Below are 23,571 nucleotides of genomic sequence, written 5' to 3'. Positions count from 1 at the left end.
GTAGCTTTCTTCCTTACAATGTGCGTAACTTGCTACTTTGGCCATCATTGGATATGTGGGTATAAAGACTAAATTTGTTTGAACATGTCCTTCAGGGCTGCATTAAATCAAAATGGCCAATTTCACCATTGCTGTGTAAGGTGATTCTCAAGTACTGTATACATCACTCATGTAAAATACTGTGCTTGTGCTGCACACTTTGCATGTTGCGATTGTATGGCATTGACTTGTACTTAGGAAGTTTTACAATAATTTAGCGGGAGGTGAAATACTTGAGCTATATTCAAGTGGTGAGGTCTAGTAATTTCTAAGCTGATATGTTTAAAAATTGTCTCGTATTTGGTGTCTGTGAAAAGCAGATCTGAGCGAGCAATGAAATAATAGTTTTGTGGGGGAAATACTTAAATGTAATGTCTAGAGAAGTGTAGATTTTTAAGCATGCATCCACTGGTCCAAATAGAAATGGAGACTTCTCAGTATATCATGTTCTGTTAAACCTTCTATTCAATATACCACTTTAATATAGTAGGGGAATTTATTTTTGCTGTTAACAGTACAAGCCATACGTTTGTTTGTTTATATTTTATTTCTTTCTCTGTTAAAGGTTTCTCTTTGGACTCTGGTAAAGGAATTGTCTCCCAAGATGAGATGACTTTTGTGTCTGGTGCCCCAAGAGCCAACCACAGTGGAGCAGTTGTTTTACTGAAAAAAGAGAAGAATCAGAGAGCACTTTCACTGGAGCACATGTTTGAAGGGGAAGGACTGGCCTCTTCTTTTGGCTATGATGTTGCTGTTGTGGATCTCAACAGTGACGGGTATGGCCTTGGTTAACTCCTGCTGCCTGTGTAACGAAGGATGGTGATCTGGTTTGTTTCTGCTTTGGTTTTTGACATTAGAAATACAAGGAACGCCAAATCCCATCTTCCATGTTTTGCTGGAGGAAATGGCGACATCTCAGAGAACCAGTGAGGACACAGTCTACATTTCTAATCGTAGAGAAGAGTTTTATTTAGATTTAAACAATTGTGTAAACAAAGAAAGAAGAAATAAATCTCATGCCCAAAGCAGGCCCTAGGAGATCCTTGTATGTCTGTCATGAAGGGACTGTAATCCACTTGTAGTACCAGTGGAGCTGTTGTCGCTCAACCAGTTTAATGTGCTTTTTAGTCTTTGTTCAGCAGCTCTCTGGCTGGCTGACCTCCAGACCAGTCTGAGCTGATCAGGTATTTTTCACTGTTCTTCTGTAAAAGCACTGAGTTTTTTGTTTTTGTTTTTTTCTTTAATTCTAAGATGGCAAGATATTGTTGTTGGAGCCCCGCAGTACTTTGACAGAAGTGGCGATATTGGTGGTGCTGTGTACATCTACATTAACCGGCAAGGCAAATGGGAAGGAGTAAAACCTGTTCGCTTAAATGGAACCACTGACTCCATGTTTGGTCTTGCAGTTGAAAATGTTGGGGACATTAATCAGGACGGATATCCAGGTGAGTAGAAAACAATTCCAATAAAAATGTATGTGACTTTTTTGCTGGTGCCAGACTTGGCACATCTTACCTTCATCATGATTGCAAGCTGCAAAAAGAGCAAGAATGATTTTAGGTGTTGCAACTTATTTTCAACAGATATTGCAGTAGGGGCTCCATATGATGGTTTTGGCAAAGTATACATTTATCATGGATCCAAGAATGGAATAAATACAAAACCAGCACAGGTAATGAAATAACCTTTACTATATATAATTAGTCGTGCACAAAATTAAAGGATCTTCCTTTCCATTACAATTACTGGGTGGTAGGTATGCAGAAAAGTTACAGGACTCTTCAAAGATTGCACTGCTGACCAGAAAGATTAGGAGTTATTGATTTTAATACACATTTTTCCTTCCGGAGCAGTCCTTTGGCACCACTAATGTATACAGAAGGAAAAAGGCATGTAGATGTGTACTCTTTTTTTTAAAATAAATTTGGGGATTTGAAAATAATTAGTTTCTTAATTTTCTCTTTTACTACTACTCCTCCACTTTTTAAATAAAGTTGCTTATGCCTTTTTGTTTTTTTCTTGAGGACCTCTGCTCAGTCTGCAAGGTGAGAAGGGAACTTGATTACACTTCTAGAACACTGTTAGAATACTTTCTAGAATGTTTTCAGTTCCAAGTGCCTATACTGCATAAATACTATGAACAAAGATAAGCTTGGAAACATTTCTATGCAAAACAGTCCTTTCTTCTACTCACTGGTATTGCAAAGTAACTTCCTGGAAGAAAAACAATCTTGGCACTTCAGTGTCATTTACCCTCAACACAGAGGTCCTATTACCCTCTTGTCTCTTTTCTTTTCCTGGCCATAAGACAATGATGTTTACTTGTTACTTATTTTACTTTTATAGCTTTTAAATGTCTGAAATCCCTCAATCTGTTTGCTTTTTAGATTCTTGATGGTGAAAAAACAGGCACCCATTTCTTTGGTTACTCTGTTGCTGGAAACATGGACCTGGATAAAAATTCCTACCCTGATATTGCTGTTGGTTCCCTTTCAGATTCTGTATCTGTGTTCAGGTATTATATACAGAACTGTAACTCATTACACTAAGGGTTTGGTTTTAGTTTTTTAAAAACAAACTTCTTAGAAGTAACAAAAAGCTGTTTGGCCTGGAGTGTATTTTTTCTTCTAGAAGTTTGAAATTCTGCAGGATTTTTTTTTTAAAATTCACAAAATCGGGTTTTTTTATCCCCCTCTTCTCATGGAGAGGCTGCCCTGCAATAACTACAGGGCACGAGGGTGAATATTGGACAGTGAGTTGGAGCGCTGATGTGTGCAGTGTAACTGTACCTCAGCTTTGCCCTGTGGTAACTTACTTGCATGCCCATGTCCTTTGATGGAATTAAGGGTGATAAGTAAGAAAAGTTAACTGATACATTTGCTAGAGCTTTTGTTTGCTGCTGTTATATAAATCTAATCCTGCTTTATTTGAAGATAGAACGAGACAAAACAACCCCCCTCTTTCACAGGGGAGGATCCAGAAGCAGTGAGGGGTACAGCCTTGCTGAGGTTGCACTGGGGTCCAGGAAACAGCCGTGAGGAAGCACTGCAGACAGGATCCTTTTGGATTGCTGTAGCGCATGCCTTAATTGGGGATGAGGTCACAGTCTTTTACAGACCTCTGCTTTTTTCCCGGCTCGATGTACTGTCATGTTGAATCAGTGGTAATGAGCAGGAAGAGGCCTGTCCCCTCATCAGAGCTGTGGATCAAGTTCAAGTCTGTGGTGGTTGCTGTCAGGTCCCATAGGAGGAGGAGAAACTCCACAACTGGTTATCTCAATCTTGCAGATGAAAAGCAACTCTGCCTTTCAGGCAGAATGACCTTTCCTACAATTTTTTTATGATCCCGTCTCTAAGATATAGTATCTGTGTACGTAGTTGGAATGTTCTTAAATATACTGAAACAGCACCCAACAAAAGCAACTAATACTGCGTGGGGAAGAGAACAGAGTAGATGAATGGAAGTTGGTTAGATTATGAAGTGTTCTGCTTACTCAAAAGGAGCGTTAATCATTTGCTGATAAGGGCAGTACAAAAACTTCTACAAAGGTGAGAACGAAAACCTTTATGGTGAGGAGCAGTGAAAGGGGTGGCCCAGTTAAAAGACATTTGCTAGAAAAGGAGGGGGTGGCTTACTGGGCATTTTAAACAACCTTTAAATGCTTTGATGAGAGCAGAGTCAACTCATTCATTGTTCATGTGAACTGTCCTTTCTTGTCCCTCCCAAAAAGGAAGAGAAAGGAAAAGCTGTCAGATTGAATTATGGTTACAGCCCACGTGCGGAGGAGAGGGGAAATGAAAATCTTGTTTCCCACAGCCCCCCGGCTGCACATGGAAGCTGTTGTGAACATCAGTCTGCATGAACTGTAGTACCTACAGTTGTTCACAGCAGCTGAATTACCATTGGGCTGGGAACCATCACTTTGAATTTTCTGCTTTTTATGTGTATAAAATGACAACCCCAACATCACATTAATACACTCTGTTTCCTGTCAGGCACTGAATACAATTGTAGTAATTTTTTGACTTGCTTTTTGTAGCTTTAAGTAGTTTTCTTTTGTTTCTAACCATTATCAAAGACAAACTCTGTGTTTAATGGGGTGTCTCTGTTGCAAATCAGTGCAGGCAGGGATGGCACCTGGGATTCACATGAATTTATTTCCTTTAACTTAACAGAAACTTTTCCTTCCCCCCCCGCCTTCTTTTTTAATTCTCCATTTTTCCCTCAAATGAAGATCTCGGCCTGTGATAAGCATTCGAAGGAGCATTACAGTACAGCCTGACAGAATTGACCTAAAGAAAAAGAACTCTGAGGACCCTAGTGAAATGTGGTAATTTTTTTTAAAATTATAACATCAGAAGCCTTGGTGTATTGAGTTTTCTGTTGTCAAAATTCATTCAGTCAGTGATGATGTCAAAGTGAAGGGATATGACAGTCATGCAGGTTAAATGTATCTACATGTCATCATTTTGACTTCCTGAATTTGCTGTGACTACTGTGCTAAAGACAAGGTATGCAATATGTGCTGTTCATAATGTCCATTTTTGAAAATAAATGTCACTTTGCCACTTAAGACTTATAACACAAATATCTTAACTCGGAACAGCTTTCTCATGAGTAGAGATGTAAAAGCAAATGCCAGAAAATATTTTTTCTAATTGCTTATTAACATTTTTTTCTTGCTTTGTAATTCAGTTCAGTAAGCAGCAAATTACTGTTCTAGCATGAAAAACACAGTAATAGGACTGATAATATCAGTCAATGGACTATTAAAACTTTTCATTCTGTTGGCCCATGCCTTATTAAAGTTAATCTTAATTTCTTGGCACTTTTTACAGGATGGATGTGAGAGCATGTTTTCAATATACTGCAAACCCCAGTGATTTAAATCCAAGAATAAGTAAGTTTTGAAGATAAATATTTGTATCTGTTTGTCACGTGGTTTATCTTTTGTTTTTTCTTTAGAGCATATCATGGAAGAGTAGTACTCAAATTATAGTGACTCCTTTCAGACTGTGACTGTGATATTTAAAATGTCACTTAATACTAATGTCAGCTATTGCACTGTCTGTATTTAGAATAACGTATTCAGTGTCATGCTGGTGTGTTAGGAAGTTCTGTGGATGACAGACTGAACTGAAGCTTTCTAGATAATATAATGGCCAGTGAGCAAATGGCTGCCATACAGACAAAAAACATTTTGCCTCTTAGGTTAGTTTTAACCCCCCATTTTATTTATCATTATTAAGCATTATTTCTTATTGGAGAGTTACCCTATAAAACAGTGTTCTGTATCCATGAAAATGGTTTTGCGGAAATCAGTAACTGAAATGAAAAGTCTTTGTATTAATAGGAGTCTGGAAGACTGTGCCATAAATATAGTTAAAAATGAAAAGCATTAGTTTCTCATGTCTCCTGTTTTGTCTTGTTACAATGCTGCTTTTACTACACCTCAGAAAACTCTGTAGGGTTTTGAGAGGAAATGAGAAGAATTTTAAGCCCAAACGTCTTCCTGTGTTGTCTTGAGTTTCTCAGTTACTTGTAAAATGCACAGGATGTGCTTGAATGAGGTCCCGGCCCTTCAACAGGTCAAGCGCTTCCAGAGGCAGCTCACAGTGCCGGTCTGCACACTCTGAGGTCTGGCACGCTGGGTGCTGCTCCCAGCCTTGCAACACTGACTTAGCTCAGTGAATACAGAGATGATTAATGCACAGAGTTCAGATCTATTAAAACATGCCTCAGCATACAACTAGAAAGCTCTAGTCACGCTTTTGCTTTCAGCATTAAAATTAAAAGTGTACCTTGACCTCAAAATCCTGCGGGCTGGGACAAACCAGGAACCAAGGAGAGCCAGGTCGGTATTGGCAGCGTTGTCTCAGCCCTCTGCTGGCTCCAGCGGCAATCACAGCTCAGCCAGCTCTGCAGGCTGCTCAAGGGAACGGGCTGCTGCTGCAATACAGGGCTTGCTTCAGAACTTTACCTTAGATCCATGCGCAGGGCACCTGGCCCTTGACTGGAGAGGGACAAAACTGACAGATGGAGAAAGTTTTTTGTAAGTAACTGAAAACAGTTTGTGAAGCCCAGCACTAGCTGAAACAGTCTTCTAGAATAATGTTGTAGAGATCAAACTTGGAGAAATTAGAGTTCTTTTTCATAATTTTTTAATGATTACCTACTTTATTTCTTTATCTAGAGATCAACTATACATTTGAAGCAGAAAATGAGAGGAGGCAGTTAGGCCTGCCATCTAGGGTACGGTTTAAAGACCACCTGTCTGATCAGTTCACTGCAAGTACAACCCTAAGGGGGCAGAACTCAAGAGAGTGTGTGACAACAAAGCTTGTACTGCAGGTAAGGCAAAGTATTTTATTTTTTTTTTCTTTAGATCCATTTAAAACAAAAGCATGCTCTTTTTTTCAGCCTCCTGGTACCTTCTGAAAGTCACATGCAATATAAAGCTTCAAAACTAGAAAACAACCGTAGTTAAGTAGTACCTTACTATGCCCTGCACGCATGCTGCTTCTTTCCATTGCCTTTCGTACAAAGGATGAATAGCGGTTGTAGCCACTGCAGTGTGCTCTGGGGTCAACAGAGCTGAACTAATTCAGACCAATAAAGAGGGAATGAACGGCAAAAATGGAGAGCTGTTTCCAACAGAACTAATTGTGACAGAATTTCACAGTGTGACTGGCTAGGAAAATAATTTTAACCCCCAGGTTCTGGAGGGGACGAATGGGCAGGACAAGCAAGCTTGGTGTGTTTGCTCTGACTTGGCTGCAGTGCTGGCCCTTGGAGGTCGCATTGCTCCAGAAGCTCAACAAATTCTGTGTCTGTGGCTCAGCAGCAGCGAGCCTCCAAGGTTGCTTCTGACCACAGCAAAGTAAAGAGCTTGAACTTACGCAATAGAAAGCAAGCGTGGTGTTTTCCTGTTGTAATGTGAATTTCATTTGCCTTAGTTACCATCTGTTGTTCCTAGGAATTCTTAACGGTGAGAGAAATCATCAGATCAGGAAGCCAGACCAAAAAAAAACCCAAACCCAAACTTGTGTTTTAGTGCATTTTAAAAAAATGTTGGATTTCTATACAGGGGATATTTAACACTGCAGAATGTAGCAGAAAAGATTTTGCTTTACTGCTGTTCTAAAATGTATATCAAAAGCCAGTCTTTGTGGTGGTTTTTCTTCTCTGCACTGTACACTAACTATGCCATTTAAAATATTTTAACAGGAAAAGATTAAAGATAAGCTACGCCCCATTCCAATATCAGTGAGTGTTAAAATTGCTGGCCTGGAGTCTAGCTCACCATCCACAAGAAAAGAGAGAGCACTTCCAGATCTTATACCAATTCTAAATTCAAATGAATCGGAAACAAAGACCACAAAAGTAAGCCTTTCATATCATTTTTCCCATAAATCTGCACTTTGATAAATCACTGAATTTTAAAGACTAGAAAGCTAAATTATGACCAAAGGAAATAACTGGGGTGGCACTGGACTCATAAATATGGGCTTGTATTTTATATTTTGTTATGAACTTGTTACAAAATGTTATGAACTAGATGCTGCGTTTCTTTTGCAACAAAAATGAAGATGGTATAGCTGCTAGGTTTTTTTCCTCTCCCCAAAAAGTTTAGGAGGAAATGTACTTTTGATTAAAAATGGAAATCCATCGTCTCCTGCAGTTAACACTTGTCCCACATCACAAAATTATGTACTTTCTAATTCTTCCATGGTTAGGATGCTGTAACAGCATTAGAGCACTGCAGCAGTGATATAAAAGAGAGAATATCTCAGGTAAAAGATCTCATTTCCTCAATGCTCGCTTATTGAAGAGTCAGACTCAATGATGTTTTTCCTCATTAGAAGTGTACCTCTCACTTAGAATTATCTCACTCTGCCTCTTAGCCACATTTAAAGTTTTAAATTGTCAGCATCAAGGGCTATGTCTCATAAAGAAAAAACTCTTGGCAGGTAAGAAGAGGTTAAAAGCTTACTCTGTTCAGGAAAGTGTCTCTGAGTTCCCTGTAGATGCTTCATGTGGTGCACGTCAGAAATCTTGTTTTACGTTGTTATCATGTGTCATGCAGTAAAAGTGCTTCGGTTTGATTTAGGTGGAGTTCTTAAAAGAAGGATGTGGAGAAGACAATGAATGTCACAGCAATCTGAAACTTCAGTACCGGTTTTGTAGTCGAGAAGGAAATGAAGACAGGTTTACTTATTTACCAATGTAAGCCTTGGTTAATGCATTGCTAAAATTTCAAATTATTAACAAGTGCTTAGAAGTACTTTTAGGACAGAGTTTCGGGAGACACAGCAGCTTTGTTCCATTAGGCTGGCAAACGGGGCCCTGTGCAGGGTTAGAAACGTGGGGGAGTGGGAGTGAGCTTTGGAAGAGAAGTAGCGGTACAGAGTTACATGGATACAAAGTGGCCACAACTTGTGCAGGTGTGGGCTAAAAGTTAGAAAAAATGTTTCTAACCCCTGGAGAAATGAGATGCTGAGCCAGCCCTGCAGTGGTTTATTGCGTGTGGTACTGTTAACTATTTCTAAGATTAAATTTGATTGCGAGTATGACAACATTATATGCTATAGTCTAGTAGTGTAAGACAAGCAGTTAGAGAGAAGTGACAGAGAAATCATTTCACTGTAACATGCCCCTAACACCTGCTGCACCTCCTCTGGGGAGGGCCGGTGAAACTGGAAGGGATCTGTAAAACAAAAGGAAGTTTGTTCATTTACTGTCAACAGTCCAGTCACCTTTAGCTGTGAGTGCCACAGTCTGACTCGGAAGCCAAAACCACGTCTACTTTATAAGAAAAAAGAAGGTCTGTAGATTTATTCAGAGAAAATTCATCACCATTAAACATGAGCCAGATGCAAGTGCTGGTTCAGAAATACTATAAACTCTTGATTACTTGAGAGGTGTTTCAGTCTGTTATACTCTGTTAACTGCTGGGCTCTTTCAGTGACAAGATATTGGTTTTTGGAAAAAACCCTATGACCATTCACGTGTTCATGGTCTTACAGTAATTATTCCCTAATAGGGGGAGTTATATTTGGTAAACCGTAGTAAGAAGCAAACTTTCACATGCATTTGTTTTCCTAATGCACGCGACCCTATGTGCTCTGTTTCTGTAGTGAAAATGGCACGCCAGTGCTTGTTCTGAAAGATCAGAAAGATATTGCCCTGGAAATAACAGTGACAAACAGTCCATCTGATGCAAAAAATCCACAAAAAGACGGTGAGGATGCATATGAAGCTAAACTGATCGCAACTTTTCCCGACAGTCTGACGTATTCTGCATTCAGGGAGATGAGGGGTTATCCTGTAAGTATTTTTAAGATAAAAGAGACTCAATGTTAAAAATATTTGCAGCACATTTTACTTCTGAATGCATTCTGTTTAATCAGGAAAAACAGCTAACGTGTGGTGCTAACCAAAATGGTTCTCAAGCAGAATGTGAACTTGGAAATCCTTTCAAAAGAAATTCCAATGTAAGTTGCACCTATTTTATTCAAGTTATAAAATCTTATTCTTGACTGCAGTTGTACAAAGTTTCTGTGTGTCATAACTTGAAATTTGATTTGGATTTGTCTTTTTAACTCTAGAGCTTGATGATGTATTTCTATAATATTGCATATATTGTTACATTTCATAAATGTTTATGTATTTCATCGATCTTCTTGTCTAGGTAACCTTTTATCTGATCTTGAGTACCACTAAAGTTAACGTCGATACAACAGACTTGGATATTAATCTGAAGTTGGAAACGTAAGTTTTCTTTGTGTGTGCATGCACATGCATGTTTTTATATGCAGTTGTAAACATTTTGAATTAATTTGGTCTATTCACAAAAGCAATTTAATAGTAAAGTGAAACCTGCTAGATTTGTAAAATAAACAGCGCTGTTTCCTTTTCATTGTAGAACAAGCACTCAAGTTAATTTGACTCCAATTACAGCTAGTGCTAAAGTGGTTCTTGAATTGCTTTTATCACTCACTGGGTAAGTATTGATGGCATAACAAATGGGGAGGGCTGGGGATGACAGTTTTGCTGCAGACTTCATTAAAATCCAATTATTCTCCTTCCCTACCCCCACCTGAACAGAGTTGCTAAGCCTTCTCAGGTGTATTTTGGAGGCAACATCGTTGGTGAGAGTGCTATGAAATCTGAAGAGCATATTGGAAACCTCATAGAGTATGAATTCAGAGTGAGTAATTTAGATTAATGCCAACAACTGCTTTTACTCAAATGAACAGCTTCTCTCTTTATGCATATGAACACTTGGAAAAGTTGCTGGGTTTAAAACTGGCTTTTCTTGTCCCAAAATCCTGACTTCCTAATCAGATCATGCAGTCTGACTGCAGACTGGAGCTTCTTTAGGCCTCGTGGTTTTACGAACATATTTTGAGGAAGCGGCCTGAGGCTGGCTGTGCACGTTGTTCTTCAGCGCAGTCCTTGCAGTCAGTTGTACAGCATAAAACCCCACACAGGCAGGGATCAAAGCCTAAACCCAGCAGTCCAGGGGTGATCTGGTGCACACAGCCAGCCAGGGTGGGCACTTGCTGCGTGCAGGGTTGAGCAGGCACGCAAAGACACTGCGGAATGTCTGGGTCTAGTTCACTCTTGGTCTTCTGCCTAATTAATAAATCAAGGAGAGGGCTAAGAGAGACGATTCTGGTTCTGTAACAACTCTGTTTATCAGCAAGAGAGTTGCTTTTTCTATGTCATTAAGGCAAGCCTTGTTGTCTTTGTACGTATTAGTTTGTCGGGACTGAAGTCCGTCTCTGTCAATCCTTTACTTCCTTCTGCGTGTATTAAACTAGAAGCAGTTAGAAGATGTTCTAGAACTTGCTGTCATGACCAGTAACACTAAGAAAGCAAAAAAATAGGATAGGAAACAACTTCCAGACTTAGGAGAGCAAGAGCTGGTTATCTTTCTATGTCAGAGTTCCCCATAGACTTGCAATTTGCCTCAGTTATGTAACTGAATGATTTGTTAACTCTAAATTGGAGTTATTGTTGTTTCACATGAAGATAGATTTCTAAAAATTGACATCTTAAAAATCAACAGCTTAAAGTTCATGGTAGGGAATTTTAATCCTTATATGTTTAAACTCTGTATTTACTTGCTATCCAAGTGTGTTAGTTTCAGTATATGCTTTGTCTTTATGCTGTTTCAACTGTCTTTCATCTGCTTTTAAATTTCCTGTTAGCTGCGTGCTTAAAACTTGCCCGTCAATAACACCTTAAATCGAGAAGAAAATCTCTTTAAAAAGTACTTCACAGTTTAAAGAATGTTTGTTTGTTTTAACAGGTAACTAACTTGGGCAGACCACTGAAAACATTTGGGACTGCTTCCCTGGACATCCAATGGCCGAAAGAAATTAGTAATGGCAAATGGCTGCTTTATTTGATGAAAATAGATTCCAAAGGCTTGGAAAAAGTCTCCTGTCAACCCGAGAATGAAATCAACAGTTTGCATGTTGCGGTATGTTCCTATGTGATAGCGATAGGCATAAGAGCTTGCCTCCAGAAGGATTTTTTTTTTTTCCCCAGCAGCTCAGAAACACAACACATGAGCGATATATCAAGGGTTAAGCTTGCTAGGAGACTTCGTAACAGCTAATGAGGGTAACATGCTAAAGGATGGATTCTGTGTCAGAGTCACTGTTTTTACAATGGGCACCATTGTCATATGCTCTCTTAACAAATTTCATCAGCGTGATTGATATTGCATTGAGGTCTTACACAGAAAACAATAAAAAACAGTAAATATCTCCCCAGCCTGGGGGAATTACATGGATTTTTGTTAAACAGAAAGGGCTTTCACTTAAATTCACTTCATTTATTTTTTATCATATTTGTTATAAATATCAAGCAAGAGTTTCATAGCCCTTTATTATGCCTATCCAGCCAGATTTTTTTCCTAAACCCCGAGCTTTCATTTTCATAATATTTTTTTCATATAATCTTAAGATCATTTGGGGGTTTTAATTTTCACCATTAAAACTGCATGCACGTAAACTCATTCTTGTCAGATCACTACACCAGTTAATAAAACTTTCAGTGTGTGTAATTAATATACAGTTCAAGAAAGATGCATCTTATTCTTTTAGCATAGTAACATTCATACCCTTTATATAGAACAAAAATGGAAGCAGCATTGAAAGCTGTGTAAATCTAACCCCCCTCCCGACCTATTAAAAAGTCAGTTAACCTTTCTTTAGGTAATCTAAAATTCTAGTGATTGTTCTGACTATTACTGGCAATAAATGTAGTTAAGTAGGGATATGTAATGATATCATTCATGCTGATCTTGGAACAAGAAAACACTCGCTGAGCTCTTACTCTTCTTCTCCTCCCTCCCTGTAGGAATCCCATAACTCACGAAGGAAACGTGAGGTTGCAGAGAAGCAGATCACAGACAGCAAAACATTTTCTTTATTCTCGGAAAGAAAATACAAGACCTTGGTAAGCATCAACTAGTCTTGTCAGATACCTCCTGCTGCACTTGTAAGAGGGCTTTTCTGAGTTTGGCTGGGTGAAAGAAGGTATCTCTCTGCTCTTTATTTTTATCTTATATCCAAGTACCAATGCTTTTAAAATTTGACCATTTAGATTACCTACCGGAGAGAGAAATAGGAAAGAATTTCTGCATAGTTATCTACATTTAAATAAACAGGTTATAGTGTCTTCACTGTATTTTCCTATTGCTGTCAGTACAAACAGGTTTTGGTTCTTGCACATAAATATTGATACATATAATCCAATTTTTAATTTGGCGGGGGGGAGGGATGCTTAAACAATCTGTGAGGATGTGTTTTTATTTACATGTAGAAATTTGTAATTGCAGGACTGCAATGTGAATGCACGCTGTGTGGACATAAAATGTCCCCTCAAGGGTTTAGACAGCAAGGCCTCTCTTGTGCTGCGTTCCAGACTGTGGAACAGTACTTTCTTAGAAGTAAGTTCTCTTACCTGCCATTTTGGGAAGGTCAGGGTTTTTTCCTATTCTGTGTCTAATGTCCATATTTTATTATGGAACAGGAATACTCCAAAATGAACTACCTGGACATTCTTGTTAGGGCTTCAATCAGCGTTCCTGCTGCAGCTAAGAATGTTAAACTCACAAATGAAGTTGCTCAGGTAGGTTAATCTTTTAATTCTAGCTATATGTTATGATTGTGATGTTTCCAGCTTACCTCAATGACTGGGAAAAAACCAAACCATTTAAAACCAAAAGTAGCTAAAAGTTTAGCTTTTTAACTGAGTTCTGAATTATTGATCATTTTTACCTTTAATCAAGTTGGAAAAATTCACTACCATATTGGATTGATACCAGTCAGAACTTTTTCTTCAAAAACATTTTGAAGATGGGAGAGAGGAGACATCTTGTCAGAAAAGAGACAACTGTGTAATTTGTAGCTTTATATTAAACATGGATGCTCCTGAAATACTTTTTCCATCGTCACATATTTTCTCTCCTTTAGGTGCGTGTTACTGTCTTCCCTGCAAAACCAGTAGCACTGTACACAGGAGTGCCTTGGTGGATCATCGCGGTGGCTATTTTTGCTGGAATACTGATGCTGGCACTGTTGGTATTCTTACTATGGAAGGTGAGTTTTTATTCATCTGGTTATTTTATATTTCCTGGTCTACAGCTGACAAGATAGCAAAATAAATAAGCAAATTAGTAAGTATTTTGATTTGGTTTTGGGACTCAAAACAGAGTAAAACTGCCCAAACAATACATGACCTTTATCAGTTTCTCAATTTTGCAACATTTGGAATGAGAATGGTTACACAGGAAGACTTGTTATGACATTTTTCTGTTTGCACATCCTCAAAAGGAAGTATTTTGAGCTCTGGGCAAAACTGGAGACAAATATTCAGAGACCATATTTACTTTGATACCAGTGGATACAGCTAACTGGGGCTTCTGCAGTTAGGTGTGAAACTTCATGTGAATTGTCTACAAATGTTTCAGCAGGGCTTTGTTCTTGTAATGTTAGACATACCATTAAATGGATAGTAGATGAAAATCACCAAAAGATACAGAAATAATATATAGCTAAGTGTGGTGGTCAATTTCTGTAGGATTAGCTTCTTGTCTTAGAAATCCTAAAGGAGTAAATAAGTGTGTATAATAGAAGGGAAATAATTTGCAAAGTAAAAAAATTAAGTACCTATTTTTCTAGCTACCCTTGGCATTTTTACAGCTAATTGTGGTTCCAAGTGTAACAGGGCTGTCCTTTTGTTCTTAGTTTTTACAGGCATAGGCAGTTAGGATAGCAGGTGGTTATTCAGAAAGGAGAGGTGACATGGACTATCCTGTCTGTCACTTTCTTCTGGAGAAACCGCAGCAATTGGCTTTGCTGAGGAGCTGCAGGTTACCTCTCACCCGATACTTCAGACTTCCTTATTTTCTGATAAATGCCCAACACCAGCTGCAAATCTTCTTGATGAATTTTGGGTTATAAATACTAGTGTTTTACTGCACATGAAAATACACACATTTTCAGACACACACACACACTTTGAAATGCTTCTTTTGATGACAAATGCTGAGTGGTCTTATGAAGGACAAACATTGTATTTCAGAGACATTTACATGATTGGACAGGTCAAAGCAGTACTCATTGTTCTACCCTATGTTTTTGTCTGTCCTGTGCACTAGTCCACAAACAGGTTTCTGTATAGACTTCTTTCTGCTCTTCATAGCCAGCTTTAGTTGCTATGGACATCATTGCAACTGTAGCAAAACACATTGAAAATAATATTCTTTACCACAGATTATTTTATTATTTTACAGATTGAGTTAGTCCAGGAAGTTCTCAGACCTAGAAACAGATTTCTTGTGACTTTTTTTTTTTTTTTTTTTGCAACAAGCCTGTGAAGAGATAATGGGAAGATAGTTCAGAGTTCATTTAAGTCAGTTTTAATAGGTTTGACTTCTTCCAGTCTACAAAAATTGACTAAATACCTTGCTTCCTTGTAGTGTGGTTTCTTCAAGAGAAATAAGAAAGATCATTACGATGCCACATATCACAAGGCTGAGATCCATGCTCAGCCATCTGATAAAGAGAGGCTTACTTCTGATGCATAGTATTGATCTACTTCTGTAATTGGTAATTGATGACATTTTTTAATTTTTAGCTGTGGCACATGCTATGGGTGCGGTGGCTAACTATGAAGCTTTTACTGCATACATTCTATTAACTTTTGGATTTCAAACTATTGTACTCTCTTGCTCATTCTGTCAATAGATTTTCAGCTTTTGGTGCACGTGAACAAACACAGATGTTTGCCTTGGTTTAAAAAGCTTTTTATGTATTTCTTTAGAAAACATCTTGATCTGTTGCAGTGGTTTTTAGTCTTTTTTATGTTTTAACAGTGCAAGTAAGTTTTTAAGCTTGAGAGATGGTAATCAACACTGCTGAGTGAAGATTTAAAGCTAAGACTACATGGATGATAAACTTGCTTTACTAACTTCTAGTGCATGCTAAAAGATGTTGCTTATAAAGAAAGGGGTTTCATAATAAGCATTTAAATTCTGTGGAAACATCTGTTTTCCTTCAATTCTAAGGTATACTTTTCCAGGAACACACTTTCCTCTGCTGAAGCCACTAGATGCATGATGATTTATGCTTCTAGCCATCTTTATTCAACTTAAGATACAACATGCATGTACATTATAAGTGATGCTTGGGATGAGGGAGTGGGGAGGAATTCTTAACTAAAATATGTCAGAACAGTGTTTAATGAAATCTTAACTAAGAGATGGCTAAAGATTGGATCTGTGCTTTGATGTATTTTCTTTTTAAATTCAGTTCCAACAAAAAACCCCCACCACCCCAAATACTATGAACAAAACATTACCACTTCAACTTTTTTGTTTCTCCTAGCAGTATCTAATGACAGCTGGATGGCACAATGTCTCTTAACCTCAATCTTGACATCAGTGACCCATAAGCATGTAAAGCACTTTGTTAACACTGTGGCCATAACTCCATTTTGTTTTGAAAATTAATTTCTGTCCATTCCTCAACAGTTAATCAGTTTTTACAGTGGCTGTGAATAAAAAATTCCAGACACAAATAAGCTGTACTAGGTTTCATCTGGAGAGACTTGTGCTGTGGCACATTACAAAACTTTCAAGTTTTTCCTGCTGTGGCAAACTGAGCTGCACAGGTGTAGTTAGTTCAGAGGACTGTAGTTGAGATGGCGCTTTGAAAAACAAGGCCCTCGTGTAACTTCTTGAAGGCCCTGGAAATCTTTCCGTGGGTTTTAAGGGTGAATCACATCACCATACAGGAAGATCCTGAAGTATAATACATTGTTACCTGTGGTTCAGGAGAAGCAAGCTTTCCTGAACTATATCTTCTTCTTTGTGTAACATTAAATTCTCTCAAGATAGGAATGAATAGATTTATAAAGAAGACTTATGTGACTTGCAAAACAAATTTAGAGAGCGGAGGGAATATTTTTAAGGTAGTAGATTGCCAGATTGTCAGACTGTGCCTTTTTCTTAAGCTGCCAATGGAACAACTAACAGAGACCTGCTGGCTCACATTTTTATAGCTACATAAACTACATTTTTGGCCTACAGCTTTTTGTTTCCAATATTCTTACCTGTATGTCTGTGCAAAGGAGGAATTTACTGCCTCTATGGTTGTAGTACTTTGGTAACAACTTAAACCTAAATTGTTCTTTCTCTTCTCTGCCCCAGTGTGGGTTCTTCCAGCGTTCTAGGTACGAAGACAGTGTCCCCCGATATCATGCTGTAAGAATTCGAAAAGAAGAGCGAGAGATCAAAGATGGGAAATACAAAGACCTTGAGACGAAACAGTGGTTCACAAAATGGAATGAAAATGAAAGTTACTCTTAGGGAAAAATTATTTTCATCCACGAAGTTCAGATAGAGGTTAATGCTTTAATTAATGGAATACTGATGGAGTTAGACCTACAAACACTATGGACATTCACCATTTTGATTGTAGATATTACTACTTATATTGAGGCTTTTGTTTGCACAGTTAAAATTGCTTCAGACTTTATTTGCATTATTTAATTTCCAGACTGCCTCTTTTTCCCCCTCAAATCTAACTCACATTTTAGAAGATACTGGGTTGATTTGGGGTCTTTTCTGCAAAATATGCAAAACCACTACGGCAAACCTTTTCCTGTGATCACAGGTATGCAATGAATGCATGGTTAAGGTCAAGATAAGGTTCTCCATCCTTCCCTCAACACATAATCCATTATAAACACACAGTGGCCTTAACACACTTTGTTCAAGTGTAGTCTGAAGACCCACAAATCTACTTTAGTCATAAGCCTTGCCTGCTGCAGTAGTTACGGCTTAACAAAAAGCATCATCTTAAATCATATGTGCAATAGGTCATGTTGCTTGGTTTTTTTAAAGATCGGATTGTGTGATTCTTGCTCACAACAAATATACACAGGTTTTTTTTAAAAGAGAGGCTTGAATATTAGATGTACTTTTTGTATATATATTTTAGTCATATTTGTATTTATTTTTGTTATAAATCATCGTCTTTGACTAACTGCTAGGCCAAAGACTTAACTGAACCTTCAAATCCACTGTGTTTTTGAACTTCAGATTGTGAGACCTGAGGCTTTCACTGAATTTTAATAAATTACTGAAGGTGCCAATGCTTTCTAAAAATGTAAATATTTATTCCAATGATGTGTATGGGCGCTTTTTTTCCTGATACTTGTAACTTTATGCAACAGGAATTATCAGGTTTTGTAACATGATTTGTATATTACATCAGACTACTTAATGATTTGGACACCAAGGAAAAGTGGGGTTTTTAGATACAGTTTTGTTCTTAGTGCAAGAAAGTGAGAGGTTCTCTGGAAACTGCTTCCCAGCTTCATAAGGATGTCCTTGTTTAGCAAAAGGCATTGACTACTGCAACTGTTACATAGCACTTGAAGGAGGCTATAAAAGCCCAGCTTACCTGAACTACGGGGATCCGAGCTGATCCACGTTGAGACTACTGAATCGTCTTGAATACCTGAATGTGGATAAAAGTAGAATTACGTTGTTGTGTTTATCAGCAATCTAGTTATTGTAACATAACTGATAAAACTATTTAAAGAGTTTACTTTTTTAGCCATGTTCTAAAGTGTTGGTACTATTTAAGAATGAAGATTTAGTTCACAATTGTTTATTCCATGTGAAACAATATTCTGCTCAAAAAGTATGCATGTTTTAATTGCTAGTAATTTGAGCTATGCAAAAACCTCTTGGTACTTTTTCCCCTCATAGGGTAAAAACCTGCTAGGAGGGCAGTTGTCAAGTGTCTTATTTTACTATTAACTTTGAACATACCTTCTTGGCAGGTGTGGTCACCTAAAACATTATCATTATAGAAAGTGCATTGATACTCTTCTTCCTCCCACTGAATACTCTCGGTATGTTGTGACCCCAATTTTATGAACACTTACACATGTATTTAGCTGTTACCCAGTTTTTGAGCTTTCAAAATTCTAGCTTATTTGCTGAAAGGTTCAGCAGCATCAGAAGCCAGGCTAATCAGGGACTAAGAAGTTTGACAAAATAGCCTTGGATTTAAAAGCAGAATGTGGTCCTTACCTAAGAACATGAATGTCTTAGCAGTGTCAAACTGAAAGTTCTTGAAGAAGTCATGTCACTGGTATACTTTCATCTCAAACTTTTTTATACCAGCTAACTGCATCATTCCATGATTAGAAATTACCTGTGGATATTTGTATAGGAGGGTGAAATAAAGTTTTTTTTTAATTAAACACTGCTCTGGTAATAGTGATTTCTTATCATAATTAACTGAGGTAGCCACAGCTAAGTTCACTGTAAGAGCAAGCTGAAAGTCATCAGCTTTAATAAATTGTCTTGTTCTCAATACTGCCATAACTCTGTGTCCTCCCCCATGCAAAGGGCAGATAAAGCAGCTGCAGGAGATAACACACAATCTCACACTTGCAGCTGCCTGCTGCTGTCCCCAGCATTGGTAAGAGTCTGGCACGGAGTCTGGCAGGGCAGGCTCTGGCAGAGCACCAGGTGGCAGCTCCCACAGGACAGAGCTGCTCTGTCCCTCCACAGCTCCCTCCTGCTGCCCAGGGCCCCCTCAAGGGAAGATGCCTTCTAAAAGCTTTTCTTCTGTGACAGAGGCAATGGGTACATCTCCCCATGTTAGTCAAGGACCTCGCATACCTCTTTTTTGAGCAGTGGAAGTTTGATCTGACAGTCAATTACATGCTTAGAGGGTACAGCTTCGGCTCTACGAAACAACACAAAAAAGCCAAAAAGTTGCAGGACTGCTCCCCTCAAAAAAAACAAGGAAAACCTGTGGTTTATCTCAATTTTTAAGTTGTTAACCCTCACAGAATGCTTTGCTCACATTTTGCTGAAAGGCCTTTTGATGCAACAAGGCCTGAAGATAAGGGTTAGGAGGATACCTGCTAGACCAATCTTTGGTGTTGCAGCCAAGAAACTTCCAGGACTAGAACTGGAACATGCTGCTAGATCTGTCAGAGCACAAAGATGTGGACTGAACCAGCTTTTATTAAACAATTATTTACATAACTATGCCCACAAACATTTGTCCATAACAAGACAAAGTATGGACTAGAAGAACAGCTAAGTAGCTGATCATAAGCAGTAGAGTACAAATATAGTACTTTTTAGGTTTTATATATGCTCACATATACTAGACACATATAGTACTAGACATAGTAGTATATACTATATATACAGTAGTACAGTACTATAATAGTATAACTATGCTATATATGAATATATGCACATACATAAAACAATGTACAATGTTTGCACTGTAGAGTGCGTGTATATATAATATATACATACACTATATAGCCTAAGGTACATAAACAGAATGCCAGTAAACTCCGATACCTTCACATATGTTTAAATGTCACAGCACAGAAGACATATCTGATGAGAGAAGCTTTCAAAATAAGGGACCACAACAGCATAGTTTCAGTAAGTGCCTGCCTAGAAGTTCTGTGTGGAAGAAAAGCTGGAACAGATTGCTCAGAACATCAGGAATAGGCACAGGAGATGAAGGGAAGCTTTTCAAAGTGGCACTAAAACATCAGTCCCCATTTGGAGCACCCACGTTACAACGCTAACCATCACTGCAGCAGCATGTCTTAAACAAACAGACTACATAGAACCAGAAAGCTGCTTATGTACAAACAAAAAAAATAACTTATCCCAGCACAGAGCTGGTGAGAGTGCCAGCTGGTGGTTTGCAAAACCAGGGAGAACAAACGGGGGGAAACAGCCAGTGTTTGAGTCACAGGCCCTGCTTCGCTGGCTTGTCAGGTAACACAGCCCTGCATGACAAGAAGAATGGGGGCTGTGTATTTCCCTACAGTGGCTTCCTTTACCTGTCCATTTGACTTCCCAGGCCCTGGATTCATAATTAATACTATACACCTTTTATAACCTCATAAGCCTTGCTGGATTCCTAACCATAATTCTCTTGACAAAAAGCACAGCAACCCTTACCCTGAGAGACTGCCACAGAAATTGGCCTTAATCCCCAGCCAGGCTGTGATTTTGTCACTGTACAGGGCTGGGGGACATGCAGTTTGTGTTTGCCATACTCAAAGGCAGATCCCTTTGCTCCTTCATTTCCTAGCTCTGCAAAATGGTTGTTTGCAAGCAGCACCTCTTCAGGGTCATACCTGCCTCAAAGATCCTAGAGGACACAGGCAGAGAACTGTTTCTAACAAGCAAAGGTGTCTTTGCTGCTGCTTTACCCAGCTACCGCAGGACAACATCTACCCTCCCTTGCCGTTGATACACAGTGCAAAAGTATTTATTTCCTCTTATCTCTCAGTCTTTTTGTCTCCCGGGGATAAGGGAGGAAGGGGGAGAAAAGTCAAATACTTTTGCCAGGAGCATATGAAATAAAACAGCTGCTAAATGGATTAAAAGAAATGTTTGCAGGACATTGCTTGGTTTCTCGAAACAGAGGCCAACAGTTAACATTACAGAGCTGAGAAGCGTACCATTGCCAGCCAGCTTATGAGACAGCCTGTGGCCGATTCCGGCTTAGGAAGGAGGAACAACTTAAAATAGCCATCTTGGACTAGACCAGATCACCCAAATCAGCATCTCACCTCTGACAACTGCCAATAGTTAAGCAGCGGAATGGTGGTTCTTTGCCCTTCCTGGTCCCACAAAAAGTTAGTGCTCAACTTCAGTAGCTATGTAGTGTATTCTTCCCATTGAAGAAAAAAATCTATCCAGGATAATCAATTACAGAATATCTCCAATTGCCTTCTGATCTTGAGTCATGAAGTAGTACATGGCAAAAATTCACAAGCTCCAAGGTTTAATTATACACTGAAGAGAAGAGAGCCCATCTCTTTGTTCTTGAACTTGCTACAGTCTGACAACCCACACAGAAACCTCTTTATATTCTTATTAACTTTGTTGCCATTTTTATATCTTTTTATTTCTATTCCTGGAAAAAAGAGACCAAAGCCATATCAAAACAACGTAACCTTAAGAACATTTCCTAGCATAGCAAAAGCATCTAAACTAACTGACAAAAACCTAAGAACAAAACCAAACCTTTGGGCAGAGCAAGTACACAAGTTGAAAAGAGACATGGATAGATGGACCAGATGACTGTGCAGGCATCAGAGCAAAGCATATTAACCACTGAAAAAGAGAGCTATTCTATGGATATCTGTACCTGGCAAGTTCATTTCTTTTTCTTAACCTATAATGCACCTATTTTGAAGGAAAGAGTGGAAAAGAAAGATGGGAAAAAAAGTAGGTGCACCAGTACCTGCAGCAACTAAGAGCTGTGACTTTGAGTAAGGGCTTATCTGTAGTATCACCTTAACAAATCAAGAACTCTTTCTATGGAACACGCTGTAAGAATGCAATGCTTCGAATTATCTTATTAAACCTTAAATGCCATGTTAAATTTTAAATTGAAAACAAAAAATAAAATGTAATTGCTTAAGATTAAAACTAAAAGCTATGTTTTCAATTATCTTGAATTCTTGATTTGTTCTGTCCCATTTAATTTATGTATCCAGGTGTATTATAATTTTAGGAGCAGCAATAAGCAGGAATATGAGTAGAAAAATGCCAAATAACAAAAATAAAACATTTCTCCTTTTTGGTTTGCATAAGAATTTACAGAAACTAGCACATCAGAAACTCCAGCTAGGTGTCGCACCAGATCCGATCAGGGTAAGCCCCCATGTGATGGTTTGACTGAAACAGAGTTAATTTTCTTCATGCAGTTAGAAACTCTTCTTCTTCACAGCTAGGATGGTCTTTGTTTTGGATTTAGTATGACAATACTATGATAACATGCTAGGTTTCCCATGTTTTGCCTGAGAAAAGCTAACTTATTTTCTTTCAGTAATTTTCCAGTGTTTGGCATTTGATAGGAAGATGATGTAAGAACTTGCTGATATCTTTGCTGTTGTCAGGGAGACCAAGGTCTTTCTGGGCTCTCTGTCTGCAGGTGGGAGGCAGCTGGGGAGCATAGATGGGGAGACCTTGACTGACATCCAGGCTGATCAATGAAAATATTCCCTACCATTAGCATCATGCTCAGTATATAACTGGAGTTGGCCTTTCCAGCTAGTTAGATCCATTCTGGATTTCTGTTAGTTCGGCCTTCTGCTGTTTTGCAGGTGGCCTTACCCTTCCCTTTCAGTTCTCTCCCCTACTTGGTGGGGAGTGAGCGAGCGGCTATCGTGGTCTTTGATGCTGGGGTTAAACCACAACACCCCAGAAAATCATCAATGACAGAAACAGGTTTTAAAAACAGATGGGGAGAGAGAAAGAGAATTCAAAATATTCTCCAATATTTTAACAGAATATGTTTACATGGATCAGTCTCTGATCAGCAGCTTAAACGAGACCAACGGAACACCTTTAGGTAAACGGAGAGGGTTTGTTCTGCTCTGAATTATCACAATTTGTTCTCCACAGTTACTTCTGTGACTGCTCATGCTGCATAATTTTCTCCTGAGACAAGTGCTCATTGTTTACACTATTGAGAATGGGCTCCAGCTTACAAAGTGCAATGATTCATTTAGCCTGTGACAGCATTTGTCACATCTTCTGGCTGGGGACTGCTGTCCAAAGATAACTTTAGGCAGTAGGCCAGTTTTTACGGCATGCCTGTGAGCTGAAACATCGGGCATTGAGACAGTAACGTATAGGCATAAAAGATGAAGCCAGTCAGGAGCAATCATAAGAAATTGCAACAAATACCCAACTCACTGCTTGTAGGCACTGCCTTAAGAGTGCTGGCTCACAACTAAGAGACCATTATAAAATGGTTTTAAGCACAGCAGTTCATAGGTAGGAGCCCCAAACCATTACAAACTTGAGTAACAAACTATTATTTGGTGCTTCTGGGAGCAGCCTACAAGCAGAAATAAAGCAAAACCTGCCAGTAACCTGTATTTGTAGAAGTCTTGCAGAGACACACAAGCTATTTGTTCACCCCATTA

The 23,571-nt window shown here is 38.7% G+C and overlaps 1 protein-coding gene across 3 annotated transcripts in view; it reads left to right on the top strand.

The window, feature by feature from the left end:
• Positions 1 to 18,811, top strand: part of ITGA6 (integrin subunit alpha 6) — a 51,355-nt gene extending 32,544 nt beyond the window's left edge. For 2 of the 3 annotated variants that reach the window (XM_065637283.1, XM_065637282.1), the window contains exons 6-26: positions 605 to 815; positions 1,291 to 1,484; positions 1,623 to 1,711; positions 2,427 to 2,554; positions 4,274 to 4,369; positions 4,878 to 4,939; positions 6,233 to 6,390; positions 7,267 to 7,422; positions 8,150 to 8,265; positions 9,177 to 9,366; positions 9,450 to 9,533; positions 9,731 to 9,810; positions 9,965 to 10,042; positions 10,147 to 10,249; positions 11,357 to 11,530; positions 12,415 to 12,513; positions 12,896 to 13,006; positions 13,090 to 13,188; positions 13,533 to 13,658; positions 15,041 to 15,170; positions 16,772 to 16,859. In XM_065637283.1, coding sequence (XP_065493355.1) covers positions 605 to 815; positions 1,291 to 1,484; positions 1,623 to 1,711; positions 2,427 to 2,554; positions 4,274 to 4,369; positions 4,878 to 4,939; positions 6,233 to 6,390; positions 7,267 to 7,422; positions 8,150 to 8,265; positions 9,177 to 9,366; positions 9,450 to 9,533; positions 9,731 to 9,810; positions 9,965 to 10,042; positions 10,147 to 10,249; positions 11,357 to 11,530; positions 12,415 to 12,513; positions 12,896 to 13,006; positions 13,090 to 13,188; positions 13,533 to 13,658; positions 15,041 to 15,148 — 2,462 coding nt within the window. In that variant the 3' untranslated portion in view covers positions 15,149 to 15,170; positions 16,772 to 16,859. Of the gene's footprint in view, positions 1 to 604; positions 816 to 1,290; positions 1,485 to 1,622; positions 1,712 to 2,426; positions 2,555 to 4,273; positions 4,370 to 4,877; positions 4,940 to 6,232; positions 6,391 to 7,266; positions 7,423 to 8,149; positions 8,266 to 9,176; positions 9,367 to 9,449; positions 9,534 to 9,730; positions 9,811 to 9,964; positions 10,043 to 10,146; positions 10,250 to 11,356; positions 11,531 to 12,414; positions 12,514 to 12,895; positions 13,007 to 13,089; positions 13,189 to 13,532; positions 13,659 to 15,040; positions 15,171 to 16,771 lie in introns of all 3 variants that reach the window. The other variant, XM_065637284.1, reaches the window with a different exon arrangement.
• Positions 18,812 to 23,571: the final 4,760 nt, after the last annotated feature.

Source organism: Caloenas nicobarica, chromosome 6 (genome assembly GCF_036013445.1).
Source record: "Caloenas nicobarica isolate bCalNic1 chromosome 6, bCalNic1.hap1, whole genome shotgun sequence".
Classification (NCBI taxonomy): Eukaryota; Metazoa; Chordata; class Aves; order Columbiformes; family Columbidae; genus Caloenas; species Caloenas nicobarica.
This window is presented reverse-complemented; position numbering and strand designations above follow the sequence as displayed.